The sequence below is a fragment of the Eumetopias jubatus genome, unplaced genomic scaffold, assembly GCF_037043125.1.
Source record: "Eumetopias jubatus isolate StellerSeaLion01/CBP00866 unplaced genomic scaffold, mEumJub1_p1.0 scaffold_15, whole genome shotgun sequence".
In the NCBI taxonomy this organism is placed as follows: domain Eukaryota; kingdom Metazoa; phylum Chordata; class Mammalia; order Carnivora; family Otariidae; genus Eumetopias; species Eumetopias jubatus.
The window spans coordinates 67,580,742-67,595,993 of NW_028274821.1; the positions used below are offsets into that span (position 1 = coordinate 67,580,742).

Sequence of the window (15,252 nt, forward strand, 5' to 3'; positions counted from 1 at the left end):
TGCAGGTTTTTTAATTTGTGTTTTGTATTTATACTGTCTTTTCTACAGCTTTTACTGTGTTGCTGTAGGGTAGTGACACGGTAACAATTTAACAACTTTATTGTAAATGTTAAGTTACATTAAGAAGATAACATAATAATCCCAGAAAGTTTTGAGTACAACCACATATTCTAAGGTTTTTCTTAAAACACCTTTAATTTCCATTTTAGTTGAGTGCACCTGCCTTCTAAAACTAGGTTTAGTAATTACAAGCTCTCTTGATAGTCTATATTTAGAGCCATATTATTTTGTGTTTCTAAAACAGATTGTAATATAAAATAGTAAATCATGAATTAGCTGTCTTAAGGGAAATTTGGAAAACAAAGTATAGCATAAGACTCCAGATAGAAGAAATGTCTAAAGGATTAAAAAGAAAAACAAAAAATTGAAAGGTGAGGTGGGTGTTCAGGTGCAGCGTATACTATTAACAGACAAGAATCCAAATAAAAGCTTTGTGATCCAGCTATTGTCATGTTTTCTGCTTCACAGTAAAGCAGAACTCTCAGTAGAGTTACACGTGTATTCCCCATCTTTACCTCTTACTCTTCCCTCAACCTGAGCCTTGTTAATCTACTGAAATGACTTCAAGGTCACCAAGGACCTCTGTCTTACCAAATTCAGTCGTTTTCTCTGCCTTACCTTGCTTCTCAGCAGTGTTGGGACACCACTGACCATGTTTGCCTTCCTGAAACACTTGATTCTGAGCTTCAGTATAGGGTGTCAAACTCAGATTTTCCTCCTCACTGGCCAGTCCCTCTCTTTCCTTTGCTGGCTTCTCTTCCAAATGTGGGTGGGATCTCAGGGCTCAGGAATGTTCTCTATCTTCATTCTCTCTAGGTCAGCCCATTTAGTCGCAAGGCTTTAAAAACCATACATGTACTGATGACTTACACATTTTTATCTTCTTTCCCATCATTGTTCCTGAGCACCGAATTTGAAGAAGGTACGAATGGCCGTTTTAACACAACCATTTACCTAGTTTGAGTCACAAACTAGAAGTCACCTTGATAGCCCTTGCCCTCAACCCCTACATGGAGCTTGTCGGTAATTCCTGTTGGCTCTGTCTCTAAAATACATCCTGAACATTATTATTCCTGCGTCTGTTGCTACACCCTTGCCCAATCCACCAACATCTTAGCCTCCCTACTGTTCCTTTTCCCCATACAGCCAGCATTCTTTCTGAAACAGTGATTACATCAAACCACTACCTTGTTGAAAACTCTCCAGTGGTTCCTCATTGCACTAACAATAAAATCCAGATAACTTAATATGGCCTGGGAGGCCCTACAGGTTCTGGTTTCTGCCCCTTCTACCACTCCAGAGATTGGAATTCTCTCTCTCCTTCCCCAACCTGCCAACCTTTTTCCCACTTGGGGCTTTTGCACCAGGTGTTCTTTCTTCCAGGAACATTCTCTCTGCCCACCTTCAAATGTTGGCTCCTACTTATTTGATCAGATCTGAACTCAAATGTCACTCTTCAGGCGGCCATCTCTGACTCTTCTCCCATCATTAACTCATATAACCATGGGTCATTTTCTTCTTAGCACTTACTGTAGTCTGAATTTATTGTATGTGTTTGTCTACACATCCATTGTGAATGTGAGTATGATTTCTCCACTGAAATTTAAGTTCATTAGAGCAGGAATTCAGTCTTCGACACTGCATCCCAGAACCTAGAAAAGTATATGGCACACAACAGAGTTCAATAAATATTGGTTAAATTATTGTATGATGATGCCAGGCGGATTTTATGAGAGCAATTGTTAACTTATACTCACCTTCACCAGAAAGAACCCTTTGCCAGTCTAGTAGCAGCTTAATTTTAAATAAGTTCTTTATCCACTGAGCCACAGTTTACTTGCACATCAAATGGTACTGCTTACCTCATAGGGCAGATAGTTAATTAGGGAGTAAATGAAGTGCCTGACAGTAAAATACTTGAAAAAGGTAGCTAATTTTCTACCTTTTCATATTTAATATATGCATTACCATTTCAAAGGTTCCAAGGTTCTTCTGAACCTACAAATGTGTATATAGGCTCTTCTCTAGATAGAAGGTTTTCCTCCAGACTCATGGGTGACTTACATGGTTATCTAAATTACTTGCCTTTTCATGTTTTAGTAGCTTTCTTCTCTCGATTGTCATTTTTCACAAAGAAACACAGTTTTCTATCATTTCATTGAAGTCGCCATAATGTGAACTTTAAGAGGGAAAGACACAGCTGCGATGTTGATTCCAAGTGCTCAAGGCTCACTCACAAACCGAGATCCTTCCTCTGCACGCAGTGGGATGCGCGCCTTAGCAAAGGACCACTCAGCACCTGTCCTCAGGGCCGTTAGAAGAGGCCCCACAACTCCGCTATGCTGCCTACGAGGGGGAGTTTGACAGAGGTTCTTCAGATACCGAGATAAGCAGATGTCTTTCCTGAGACTTTGCTAGTGAGCTATGAAAATTACATCCACACGTCTCGTCACAGCCCCACATAACCCTGGCTTTCGACTGCACAGCACTTTTTACGGGAGAAAGGGAAGGCACCTCCGATGTTCCTCTACTTTTTCCACTTTTTCTGCGTGCTCACCTAGGCCACCATACCGAGCAGACCTTGCCAATACACTTGGCACACACTGTCCTTGTATTTTCAGTTTAACGAACAAAAGACCTCTGAAGGCGGCCTTTGTAGCTTCAACAAATAAAGCAGTGAGGTTTTTATCAAACAGACTTAGCTACAGAGTATTTCCAGAGAGCTCTCTAGCTTCAAAAATCAATAAGCTGAATACGTTTTACCTAAAAACCTCTTAAACTTCTTATTTACTATCTTAACTGAATTATGAAAGTGTAAACACCCTTTATCTGCAAGTAGTCCCCTCAGTTCTCTTTTGTAACAGGACACTTAGCCTTTTCTAAAATTTCTACCCTTGAATCAAAGAGCTTCCCACTACAAGTGGACGTTTCTTACTTTCCTAATGTCTTCACAAGCTTTAACAGTAGGTGGTGCTACGAATGCACGGAAGTAAATTTGCACAGACCCGCAGAACTGTCACAGCTTTATTTCGTGACTCATTACAACATAGAAATATGCTTTTTTTTTAATACTTCATATAAAGTTATTGACATACAAAATTTTTTTTCTTTTTTTTCCTTTTAATGAAAATGATTTAACTTAGAAATCTGTTGTGAAACTTTTGTCTAGTTTTGCAATTCTCAGATATTCCAGTGCAAAAATAGATCCCATTAGAGACAGCATAAAGTGCTTGGAATGAAGAGCCAATGATAAAGAAAAAGCACAAAAACATAGCTTCATCCTAGGGTATAAGGAGAGAGAATACTTAATCCTTAATGGAAATAGAAACATTCTATAAAAGGGATGCAACAATTTTGAAGAGAATTAGAGCTGTATTACTAGAGTACTATTACTAGTAAATAGTAACTAGGGTACAAATTAATCTCTCAGTATCAAAGTGGTTCAATATTATATATGACACATGGCTCTTTGGAAAAAAATTTACCTGATATATACAACATCACGAGAAGAAAACAGACAAATCCCTTTCGTCAATGATTACAGTGAATGAAAGACGTGCAACATTTAATCGTCACAATGCACACGCTTTCAGTACAGATATTCAAATACAGTAGTCTGAGGTTTGGCTGTTTTTTAACAATGAGCTGTGCTGGATGTTTATGTATGTGTAAAGGGCTTTGTGATTGTTTTCTTTTGTATTTTTCATATTCACAGTTGACAAAGTTTCCAAGGTGTCCAAAAGAAGCAAAAGTGGCAAACTTTGGACACTTTTTTGAGAATTTTTGAAACTCACATACTTATATTTCCACAGGGAATATACAGAAATTTTACTTGAGTAGAGTCGGTAAAAAATTCTACTATAATTAGGTTTACACAGGGAAATGTAAAAGATTACTATTTGGATAGTTTAAAAGGTAACAGTGAAGTCAGTGTGTAGCTATAGATTGTTTCTAGCTGCAGAAGAGATCCTTGGAAATCTATATTGAATTTTTTTTTTTTTTTTCAAAACAGTTCACAGTGTCTTTTGATTTTTAACATGGCCTTGAAGTCAGAGTAATTAGAGCCAGGAGCTGCTCAATGATTTAATAAAATAGAGAATTAGAACATGATTCTAGTGAAATGGGAAAATAACAAAAGTTTGATTTTGAAAAATATTAAATGAGGAGAAACTAAATTACACTATGAATTTTATATCATTAAAGATTGCACAAAATATAATGACCTCATCATGCCAATAGTTACTAGAAATGGGCCTTCATTACTTGTTTATCATTTTAGGAAATACTGGCATTAATTTCTAAGTCCTTTTCTTTTGCCAAACAAGTTAATGTGATAACATTCTATAAATTTTAAAAAATAGATTTGAAATAGATGTGAATCTTAACAACCTTTAGTTAATATTTAAATTTTAGAAAAAGAAATTAGTAATGATATTGAAAGATGGCTTGAATTTCACCCAGTAGTACTTCCCTCATATTTTTGTTGTCTCAAGACAGATCACATTAAGCATTAGTGAAATATTTTTTTAAGTGTTTATTGACTAAAAAAATAAGACTGGATCAGAAAAGTCAAATATATTTCATGTGGGGGCATTTGCTTTTTTTTTTTTCTTTTCATGAGAAATTTAGGACTGAAGAGATGAAAAGTTTGAGATTGTCAGAATGGGGTATCTAAGATCTTCAAAGCCAATTTTCTGACAGTACCAGATATACCCATAAGCACAAGTTGTGTTACTCAACAAGTTTTGTTGAGTAACACAACTTGTGCTTCACAAAGTTTCACAAAGATTTTGTTAAAGTATTCATTGTTTAGTCTTGTGACCCTTATGACAGACTTTTTTGGCTTTTGCACTGTTGCTATTTAAAAAAAAAAAAAAAAAAAAAAGGCTGCCCAGTATTCACTGGGATCCCACAACCACAACAACAAAACCTATATTTGTAAACCTGTTAGCTGAATAACATGGCACAGGATATCTACTGAGACTTAATTCCTCCCCACCCAATCCATCCATACAGTCAATTCAGCTATAACATACACTCAAAAAATACTTGATTAACAAGCTGAGATTAAGAGTATTTTGAATGATCTTAAAGAAACTCAAATATAATGCTGTCATGAGATCTTGGCCACCACATTGTTTTCTGGTCACCAGGCACTAATCAGAGGATCCATCTGCAAGCTTCCATGAGAAATAAAGCTAGTGAGGCAATGGGGTCTTACTCCTCTACGCCACAGGGTTCTACAAAGAGGCCATTCACAAGTCACTGACAGAACTTAAGATTCCAAACAACATTAAAAGTACAAAGATTTTTGTCAAAATACAACTCTATCCTTTCATAGTCTAGATTAATTTAAAAAGCTAGAAATACTACTACACTTATGTCAAAAAGGAAGATCTTGAGATGCAATGTACCGTGTTAGCAGACAAACAGGACAAATGGACACAGGCCTCCCGAGGTTTGAACGAGCCATCTCCTTAATCCCGTGACCTGGCCTCAGCAGCTTGCAGCCTCAACAGTTTGGCAGCTCTTTGCTGCTTACCAGGATCTAAGTATCTTCAAAGAGTCCCAGAAAAAATGGCCCTGGAGACCTATGGAACCAAGTCTCACCTGTCTTGAGCTACCCACACCTGCAATGTTACGGCCACACCAGAGCAGCTCATCAAAGAGGGAAACAATGGAGGGCTTTCCCCATCCAGGGCACCACTCTGTCACCTGATAACGATGCTGATGGACTCTGAAGCAGAACAGCTGTTGCAAAAGTGTGCACGACACACCACGGTCCTTCAGGCTTTCTGAGAAACTTGGCACTAGTCATTCTGGCACAGTCATCGCCAGCAATGGATGTGTCGCCAGGAAACCTGTCTCCTGAGGCATGGCATGGCTTCGTGAATGAAGATGTAACACGCCTTTTGATTTTGATAAATAATCACTGGCCATGATTATTTGACTAATTATTGTTGCAACCCCAGTGAGAATACAAAGGAACAACAACAACAACAAAGTGTGATTTCAAACCCATATGTCCGCTGGGTTCCATACTAGAGTTTCACGTAGGTATAAGGTAATAAACTAAATTCAAGTCTTTTTCACTTGAGAGCCATACGAGACATAGGCTACAAAGGCACTGCCCCTGTAATGGAATTTTGTTTTCATTGCATTGAATTGCATTGCATTGAATAGTATCAGTACAGTATCCAGTTTACTTCTTCCCACAAAAAACGTCCAGCTCTTCTTCTGGAACACTTCACATGGTGCAAAGGAAGGGCTACTTCCTCCTTTCTTTTAGTCACCCTGTACGAACAGTATTCTTCATACGTAACTTTCTTTCACTTTCTCATCCTGGAGAAAAGATGTGAGAACTGCAACATCAACTACTGTCTGGTTTTTGTGTAATGACAAGTCCTTTAAGTGGTCATCATCACTTTGGTCCTTGGCAAAGTTTACAAATACCTGTCAAAAGAAAGGTGAACCTTTATAAATACCTCTCTACTTGCTCCTTCTTTATTCTGATTGCATTTTACCATGTGGAGATTAATTCAGGTAGCAGAATACGAGATCGCATAATTAAGTAGAAAACCGTGTGAGGGGGACGGGGATACCTGGAAAAAGCATTAACCATTTAAAAAACTGAGCTTCTCTATTGCCCCTCAAATCACCAACTGCTCGATCATCTATTTTGATTCCTACAGGCCTGATTGAGGGAAGAGAGACATAAAGTTAACATTTACTGAGTAGCTACTAAGTGCCAGAATCCGGTTGGTACTTGATGTTATCTAATTTAAATGGGCTAAGACACCTGGCAAAATGTCTGGCACATGGTAGGTACTCAGAAAATGATAGTTACTGTGATTATTATTACAACCTATTCTCACAATAACCCTCTAAAGTAGATAGAATCATCTCCCTTTACACATTCAGAGTGGTTTAGTTAAAAAGCACAGCTTGTGGTAAATCAGAAATTCAAGCTCAGTCAAATCTGCTCTAGGACCCATATGGGAGTGGGGGAGAGGAGTCAGGAATCTTCACCCTGAAAAGTCAGTCTGTTTTGGACATTCAAAGCTTACTTGGTCAAGTGTTGTCTGAGAAACAGAGTAGTCTTCTATGTGGAGTCTCTTTTTGCTCTGGGAAAGGATACTGAATATCCTGGCCAGAGAAGATAGTGAAGATGGAAGCTGGTATTGTAGCATGTTCCGGTGCTTCTCTTTGAGGACACTTCCTGGAAAGGCAAGTCCAAAGAACTCCTGGACAGGCTTCAGGTCAGGGTTGGACCCTGCTATCCGTACCACTATTGTGTAACCATCTCCAAACCTGAAAGCAGAAGAAAGAAAAAAAAAACAATGGAAGATCCTCAGGAAACTTCTCAAAATAATATGTAACTCTACTCAACTTGAAAAAGGAAACTCCCCAACAGACCCAGAAATAAGTATCTGAGAGAAGGAACTGGTTACCATTTACTGAGTATCTATTCTACGTGACGTGCCATGCCAAGTGCCTCAGATACACGATTCCATTAGATCCTCACCTGGACACGTGAAGTCTGACATGTTACAGAGAAACTGAAGCCCAGGGAGTTAGTCACTTGCCCATGGTACAGAGCTCCTAAGTGGTAGGGCCAGGATGTAGACTCGTTTGTGTCTGACTCCAAAGCCTAACCATATTGACATGTGTAAAATTCCCCACCGCATTTGTTTAGCAGAGCCAGAAAGCAGATATTCCTAGGATACAGACTCAGAAAGGTTAAGTGATTTGTCCAAGGGCACACACCAGGAAAAGGTAAAGAGAGAATTCAAATCAGTCAAGTCTTGTTTGACTTCAAAGCCCTCATTCTTTCCACTATACCGTTTTGTTCAGTTTATTTCCTCTTATTTTAGAGCCACCATTTATATGCTCACAAAAAGAATAAGCACAAGTGTTCTCAGTAGATGTTATCCCCGAGAAATTATCCTTGTTACCTATTTTTCAGATGTTGGACGCTGCCAAGACACCTGAACCTCCCATTGACCATAATTGCCATCCTAGTGCAGAGAGCTTCACATTCTTCCATACTGTGGGAAAACAGATTTTTGTTTTAGAAAGATGCTCCTCTAACCATCCAAACATCATAGGACATCTGGAATTTCAAAGAAATAGATTCCCAGCTTCCTAGGGCATAACTGCCTCCTATTACAAATACACCAAGATGTAGGGATAACGCTATTTACAGCCATGCTATTTACATTTGTAAAAAAAAAAAAAAGTTGGAAACAGTCCAAATATCTACAAAAAGAGGAGGAGTTAAATAAATTAGGGTATTTCCTCTTGGAATACGGTCTATTCAGCTATAAGAAATGATGACACATCTAAATGTACTGACTTGAAATAACGTTCACAAAATACTAAGTGAAAAAGAACAGTGTATGTACAAAGCTTGCATTTTTGCTTGTAAAAATACACACACACGCCTAGTGTACGTGTGTGTGTGTGTGTGCGCACGCACAGATCTGCACAGGAAAACTGCAAAGATATATAGCCCAATGACAGCAATGGTTGTGTCCTAGTAGTAGAATTTCAGGTGATTATCACATTTTCTCTTTGCCTTCTATACTTTCTAATTCTTATACAGTGACCACATTGCTACTTGGAAAACCTTAAACACAACACAGATGCCACGCCAAGTCTTCACTACTGACCTATGAGATGTAAGCACTACTGATCTGCCTTCCTTGACAATACTTAGGGCACAATTCCACAAGAATCGCCGGGCTTTGGGGTCCATGCCTGTGGTAGGTTCATCCTGTAATTAGAATAAAATAAGTCCTATTATTTGTTAAAAACACAAAGATTTGTTTTTAAATGCAGAAGCATCTTTAAAATAGCCTAAATTTCAACTTACCAGTCTAGTTATTTCTTGATAGACCAAAGAACCAGACCTCACATACAGCAGTAAACTGCATACTTGTTTGTAACCAGTTCACTCTTACCAATGTGTCATTCAAGTAGGAAACTCAAATTTTTTATAAAATTAAATTTCTCCAAATGAATAGGAAGGGAAAGGAAAAAGCTATTTAGTTTCAATCATCTTTTCATGACTGACAAGTACACACTAAAAATTCTTTTTGTCTGAAATCTCTATTAAAGTCCATATAAGGTTTGGGTAAAATTACTTTTTTTTATTCTAGCTCATTACAGCTTGGCCTGTTACATTGTACTTGCTAGTCTTAGAGAAACAAATTGCAGATCCAAATGGTCCAGATAACATTAAAGCCTTAACCCAAGGCTTCTTCCTGTAATCACTTCCAAGCAGAATGAAAAGGGTCAAGGGGCTATGTCCAGTTTAATCTTCTGTTTTCCATCTATTTGTATGTTAGGACAATGACCCAGGTGCCACCCTGGGGATCTTGAAGCTGTGTCCACAATCTCCATCTTCAGGAGATGAACACACAGATCGTCAGAAACAATGTTCCAGAGAAAGGTCAAATCACATATCCAAGACTCAGCGACACGTGCCAGGGTTCCCCAACACCAGAGAAACAAGGGCCCTGGAGCATCTCTCCTTTGGAGCATCGGAGGGCATGGCAAAGCCACCCCAGTGTGTATCAAGGAGAAGAACAAAAGAACTTCCTTCCTTCTGGTTTACTAAGGCTGCTCTGCCATTCCTGGTTGGAGGAAGGATGGCATGCCATTAGCCAAGCCAGTCCGGCAATATCCCTGGACGTACAGGACTTCAGGAAAGTGATGTTTTCCATTCAGGCCCAAACAAGAGTGCTCCATGCACAGTCATACTCACCAGAAACACGACAGGGGGCCCGCCGATCAGAGCCATGGCCGTTGAGAGCTTGCGCTTGTTGCCTCCACTATAGTTACCAGCATATTTTTCTCCATACTTTACAAGGCCCAGTTTCCGAATTGCCCATTCACCAACCTAGAGTAATAAAAAGGACCTTGACTTTCGTCTGATTTGTTTATCATGCCTTCTTACACTTGTATATGATTCTTTACAGAGTAGGACTAGGAAAATTCTTTTCACTGAGTAGATTCTATAATAGCAAGTGCCAAGGAGCCAAAAAGCAGGGGGAAAGGACTCGTAGGGGTGGGCACAGCACTTCCTCTCTGCTCTCCAGCACCTGTCTGTCCACTCACCCCTGCCCCCACCCCCACCCCCACGGACTCCCACCCTGCAAAGTAGGTGCAAAAAGCCAGCATTTCATATTGCTGCATCCATGAATAAAAAGAGCCTGAAGCCAGTGGTCATTTGTAAGGTATACTGTCAGCCTGCCGAAGGGGGCAGGCTGGCTTCTGGTGCCCACCATACCTTGCCAACTTCTTTCTCTGGGACTCCTCTCAAGAGGGCAAAGAACTCCACGTGCTCTCTTCCGGTCAGTAACTCCGTGATGGCATCGAACTGAGGGCAGTAGCCCATGTTCTGATGGACTTCATGGATGTCTGATAAGATACTGCAAAGGAAAAAATGGTCAGGTTTTAAGCATTTAGAGAGATTCTGAGTGGACAGTTTTGTCTCATGTTCCTATAAAGCATGCTTGCACATGACAAAAATAACCAGTGATCACACTTGCTGTAGCTTGAAGGAATAATCTTTCTGCCCCACACCCTCTACCCCCCAGAGGCCAGCCCCTCTGGCAGTCAGGGTTCCCACCTCTGTCCTGCCTACTGCTTGCACCTGGCTCTCCCAACACCTCAATCTGATTAAATGAGACTGAGCCTGCGCTCAGTCCCATTTCAAGATTCCCAAGGCCATCCCAACTGCAGCACTACCTCTACCAACAATCTCACTCACAATCCTGGGGCTACACTAAGTCTCCATCCCAGACTTGACCCTGTGATCCAGTCATACATACCAAGTACTCTGCTACTCCAAAGTCTCCCTCATGGCCATTCAGACCCAGAGGAGGCCCAGCAAATCTGGGTGTGACCTCCCTCCCTCTGCTGTTTGCTGCCCATACATTGACTCGGCCACAACATGGTCTAGACCCCCTGGTCCCACTATTTACCCGACCCGTGCACCCTCCTGGTTTTTAAGGGCTTTGTTTTGGAGATTTTTGTTTTGTTTTTGTGTTTGAACACAGGCTCTCCGAAAATCTGGTGACCAAAAAATAATCTACATACACAGCTTTAAATATATTGATGGAAGCAGCTTTTGGGCCCAATGAAGCCAATCTCAGGTTAAGAATCCTTGATGTGGGAGAAGCTCAGTGTCCCATCCAGTCTGTTGGCTACACATCAGCCACCTCTGGACAGCATTTGGCCTTTGTTTGGTCTTCTAGCAGTGTTCATTCCCTTCTGCCTGTTTCACACTCCCAGGTCCAGACCTTTCCAGAGTTATGATTGAGAGGCCCACAGACACTGTGCCTGGCCCTCCCTCCCAGCAACACTGCCCAAGCCAGCTCTTACAACAGGTCGCTGTGATAAACCTTAGTTTGAGCCTACTGCTCCCATTGCTTTGTATCCCAGGAACCTGGTAGAAGGAACAAGCCTGGGGAAGCAAACGCACAGTCTTAGGCCTGCTATTCCAGAATTTCTGTTCTCTTAAACCTTCTCTACCCTGCTACTGAAAAAACTGATAAGAGACAAAAGAGGGGACCCATGAGTACATTAAGTCCCTCACTCTTTTCAATTTTATTGGCTATTAGCCCCCTATCTATTATTTCTAAATTTTGAGTCATCACTCATTAGTGAGTTACAAAATAAATTTAGTGGGTCATAAGATTGATTTTTTTTTTTTTAAGATATGCCTGTTTATGTGATTTTGTGTATTTACTAGGTTGAGAGGTAAATGTATTTGCTACAATGGGTCATGGTTAGAAAAGTTCAAAAGCCACTGTCTTACACCACCTCTCCATATAAAAAGCCCAGAGAAACCCCACATATTTAGAGTACCCAAGGGTAACACTGCCTAATAGGTCTCTAAAGTGGAGGTGCGCCTAAAGATCCGATTGCTTAGTGACCTGTGCATTCTCAGATAATGGCCTATTGTGGCCTCAATAATTGATACCCTTTAGGAAGGGCAATTTGGCAAGTACATACCCTTTTACCTTATAGGAATGCTCCCTGAGGAAATAAAAGACGAATACAAGGACATATTTACATAGTCAAAAATAGAAACTAATAAATGTCCAGCAATAAGGAACTGATTAAATAAACTGCAGATAAGTGTACTGGGGGGGGCGGTTATGGAGCAACGCAAAGGCTATATCTTAGAATATGCAATCCATTAAGAAATGTCCATACTAGACTCATTAACAACAGACTAATTTCAAAAATCTAGACATAGTATGATCTCAATTTTACAATACATTTTATATGTGTAAAATAGAGAGTTTGCGGGTGGTGGGAATGTTCTAAAATGATTGTGGTGATGAGTGCACAGCCTTGTAAATCGAATAGAAATCACTAGAAATTACTGTGCTCTTAAGACAAGTAAACTATATGCTATGTAAAATTATACCTGAATAAAGCTGTTAAAAAAAAAAAAATAAGAGGGAGACTGGGAGAAAAAAATGTAAATAGTAGTTATCTTCAGGTAGTGGGATTATGGATGATTTTTATTCTTGTCTTTACACTTTATCTATTTCAACATTTTTATAAACTACATAGTACCGTTATAGTCAGAAAAATAAAAATATATTTATTTAAATAAAGTAAAAAAAAATAAAGTCTTTGTGGCAAAATACAGTCCACATCTTTTCTCACCTATTTTTGTTCAGGAAAGCATCTCCTCTGGTAACAGTGGTATCTCCAGTTAACATCTTGAAAGTTGATGATTTCCCAGCCCCGTTAACTCCCAGAAGTCCAAAGCACTGAAAGAGATGGGTAAGCTGTTAAAGCAAACTTCTAATAATCTGAATATAAATGACCCTTATAAAAGAGTCACCTCAGCTTAGTTTTGAGATGACACGACTCTAAAACGTTCTTAAATGTCAATAAAGAGTCAAATTTTGGGGGGTTTTAAGAACTTCTACAGATATTTAAACATTTATAATGAGACATATTGAGCATATTTGTAAATATTGGAACTGTCAGGTTGAAGCCAAAGTTAATGTGTAAAACACAGTAATGAAAGCCAACCAAGTCACATTTCACCACCTAATTTGCCTAACGGGCATAAAAGAACACAATCATGAACGAGAAAAGAAGAAAACCTACTTAAAAAAATCTATTTGAATTTCATCATCTTGAATGGATCACAAAGACACATTTTGGATGTGCATTCTTTTCTTAAACTGCCTGAGATTATCCAAAATTTTTGCTTTTTGACATATGGGGTCCCCACCTTCTCAATGATTGCTCCATATAGACATAAATAGAGAAAGTTTTAAAAACTATTTTCAACCCTTATAGACGTTGTTGTTGATTGGGTAGATAATCTGAATTAACAAGGGTGAGTACAGCGTAGACAGTGCCTTTACCTCGCCAGGCGGAATGCCAACGCAAATCCTGTCAACAGCAGGCTTCCTCTTTCTTCTATATATCTGCAACCAACAAAATGCAAAAATTCAAGAGCCATAGTGAATCACAACTATTGTAAGCCACTGGGGAAGAGGGAACTATAACCCAAACACACCACGAAGCAAGGCTCATCAATAAAACTAAGTCACATGGGGCGCCTGGGTGGCTCAGTTGGTTGGGCGGCTGCCTTCGGCTCAGGTCATGATCCCGGAGTCCCGGGATCGAGTCCTGCATCGGGCTCCCTGCTCAGCAGGGAGTCTGCTTCTCCCTCTGATCCTCCCCACTCTCATGTGCTCTCTCTCTCAAATAAATAAATAAAATCTTTAAAAATAAATAAAATATTAAAAAAATAAAACTAAGTCACATATTTGATATGCCAAGAGCCATGATCTGTCTCTGTCTGAATGATTCAAAAGCTTAAAAGTGAATTTTTTATTTTTAATCTATTATCAACCTTTTTAAGAGACATGGGTCATTAATATCTACATAATTTTTCATTTACTTGATACTGTAGGTATTTTAAAAATTAAATTCTAGGGACACCTGGGTGACACAGGCGGATAAGCATCCAACCCTTGATCTCAGCTCAGATCTTGATCTCAGGGTTGTGAGTTCAAGCCCTGCACTGGGCATGGAGCCTACATTAAAAAAAATTCTACAGGGCCAAAATGTATAATCTAAACACTGCAAATATCGTACATATTATAAAAAAGTGAACTGGAGTGGGCTGAAACAAACTGTCCTCCTGAGCTACAGGGACATACCAGCTTTTTAGACCATGATACTCAAAAATCAACCATTTATTCTTCCTACCTCAGCTTTGACTGGATATACAATTTTAGTATGTTTTAACAAACACATAAATGTTAAGTGTGAGAAACAAATATACTTGAGAACCAGACTTCACATTACATAAGTATTCTCAGTAGGATTTCTTTAATTAAGAAGTCCCCTCGGTGTATCTTAAATAAAATTAAATTGATAGAAGTTTGGTCTAGATACACACACTCTTTTCATTAATCAAATCACCAAAAATGCTCATTTCCAACATATAAAGCTAAAAAAAACTGAAGACAAGTTGTTACAGCCTCTACTCACTGCTCACCTTAGTCAGCTCCTTGATTTCCAAGATGTCATTCTGTCCTCCACCATCAAGAATTCTCTGTCTTTCCCGCTTCACATCTTCATCCTCATCATTCAAAGGAGGAAGCTTTGCATCTACAGGTCTTGGGAAAAACATTTTAAGAAAAATCAATATTTCAAGGTATTTTTCAAGACAAAGATCCAATTTCTAAGGAAGTCCTTTAAATCTACTCTCCACAGTTTTTAGGATCAGCAGTGCTGTGGGCTAGAGGATGCCCACATTAGGAAAATTAGCTGGATCGTCTTGAGTTGAATGCAATGCAACCACCACTGACCAGTGATTCCCCGTGTTCTTCTGTGACCCTCAACCAGATGCTCCATGAGTTCTGAGAAAAAGCTCACCTGGGCCTGATGAAGAATCTGTACTGGATGAGAACAGTGATGAGGAAGAATACCACCCCTTCCACGGCCATGGCAAAGAGGTTTCGTCCCACTAAGTCCCAGGACAGTGGCGAAACAAAACGGTTCTCCCCTGGTAGACACAATGCAGAGATCCAGTTAGAATGGAGGCACCAAAGACCATGGCCCTTCCTCAAATTCAGGCTCAAATTTACCTCTGTTCCTAGAAACACCAATGGTTACTGCCAATGACAAGGAGGAAAA

The 15,252-nt window shown here is 39.5% G+C and overlaps 1 protein-coding gene across 3 annotated transcripts in view; it reads right to left on the bottom strand.

Annotated features, from left to right (window-relative positions):
* Positions 1–3,071: 3,071 nt before the first annotated feature.
* Positions 3,072–15,252, bottom strand: part of ABCA1 (ATP binding cassette subfamily A member 1) — a 126,217-nt gene continuing 114,036 nt past the window's right edge. For all 3 annotated transcript variants that reach the window (XM_088018728.1, XM_028108727.2, XM_028108728.2), the window contains exons 41-50: positions 14,992–15,121; positions 14,612–14,732; positions 13,467–13,529; positions 12,751–12,857; positions 10,355–10,496; positions 9,830–9,964; positions 8,733–8,836; positions 8,016–8,108; positions 7,128–7,371; positions 3,072–6,513 (exon numbers count right to left, since the gene is read on the bottom strand). In XM_088018728.1, the coding sequence (XP_087874854.1) occupies positions 6,373–6,513; positions 7,128–7,371; positions 8,016–8,108; positions 8,733–8,836; positions 9,830–9,964; positions 10,355–10,496; positions 12,751–12,857; positions 13,467–13,529; positions 14,612–14,732; positions 14,992–15,121 (1,280 nt within the window). In that variant the 3' untranslated portion in view covers positions 3,072–6,372. The remainder of the gene's footprint in view (positions 6,514–7,127; positions 7,372–8,015; positions 8,109–8,732; positions 8,837–9,829; positions 9,965–10,354; positions 10,497–12,750; positions 12,858–13,466; positions 13,530–14,611; positions 14,733–14,991; positions 15,122–15,252) is intronic.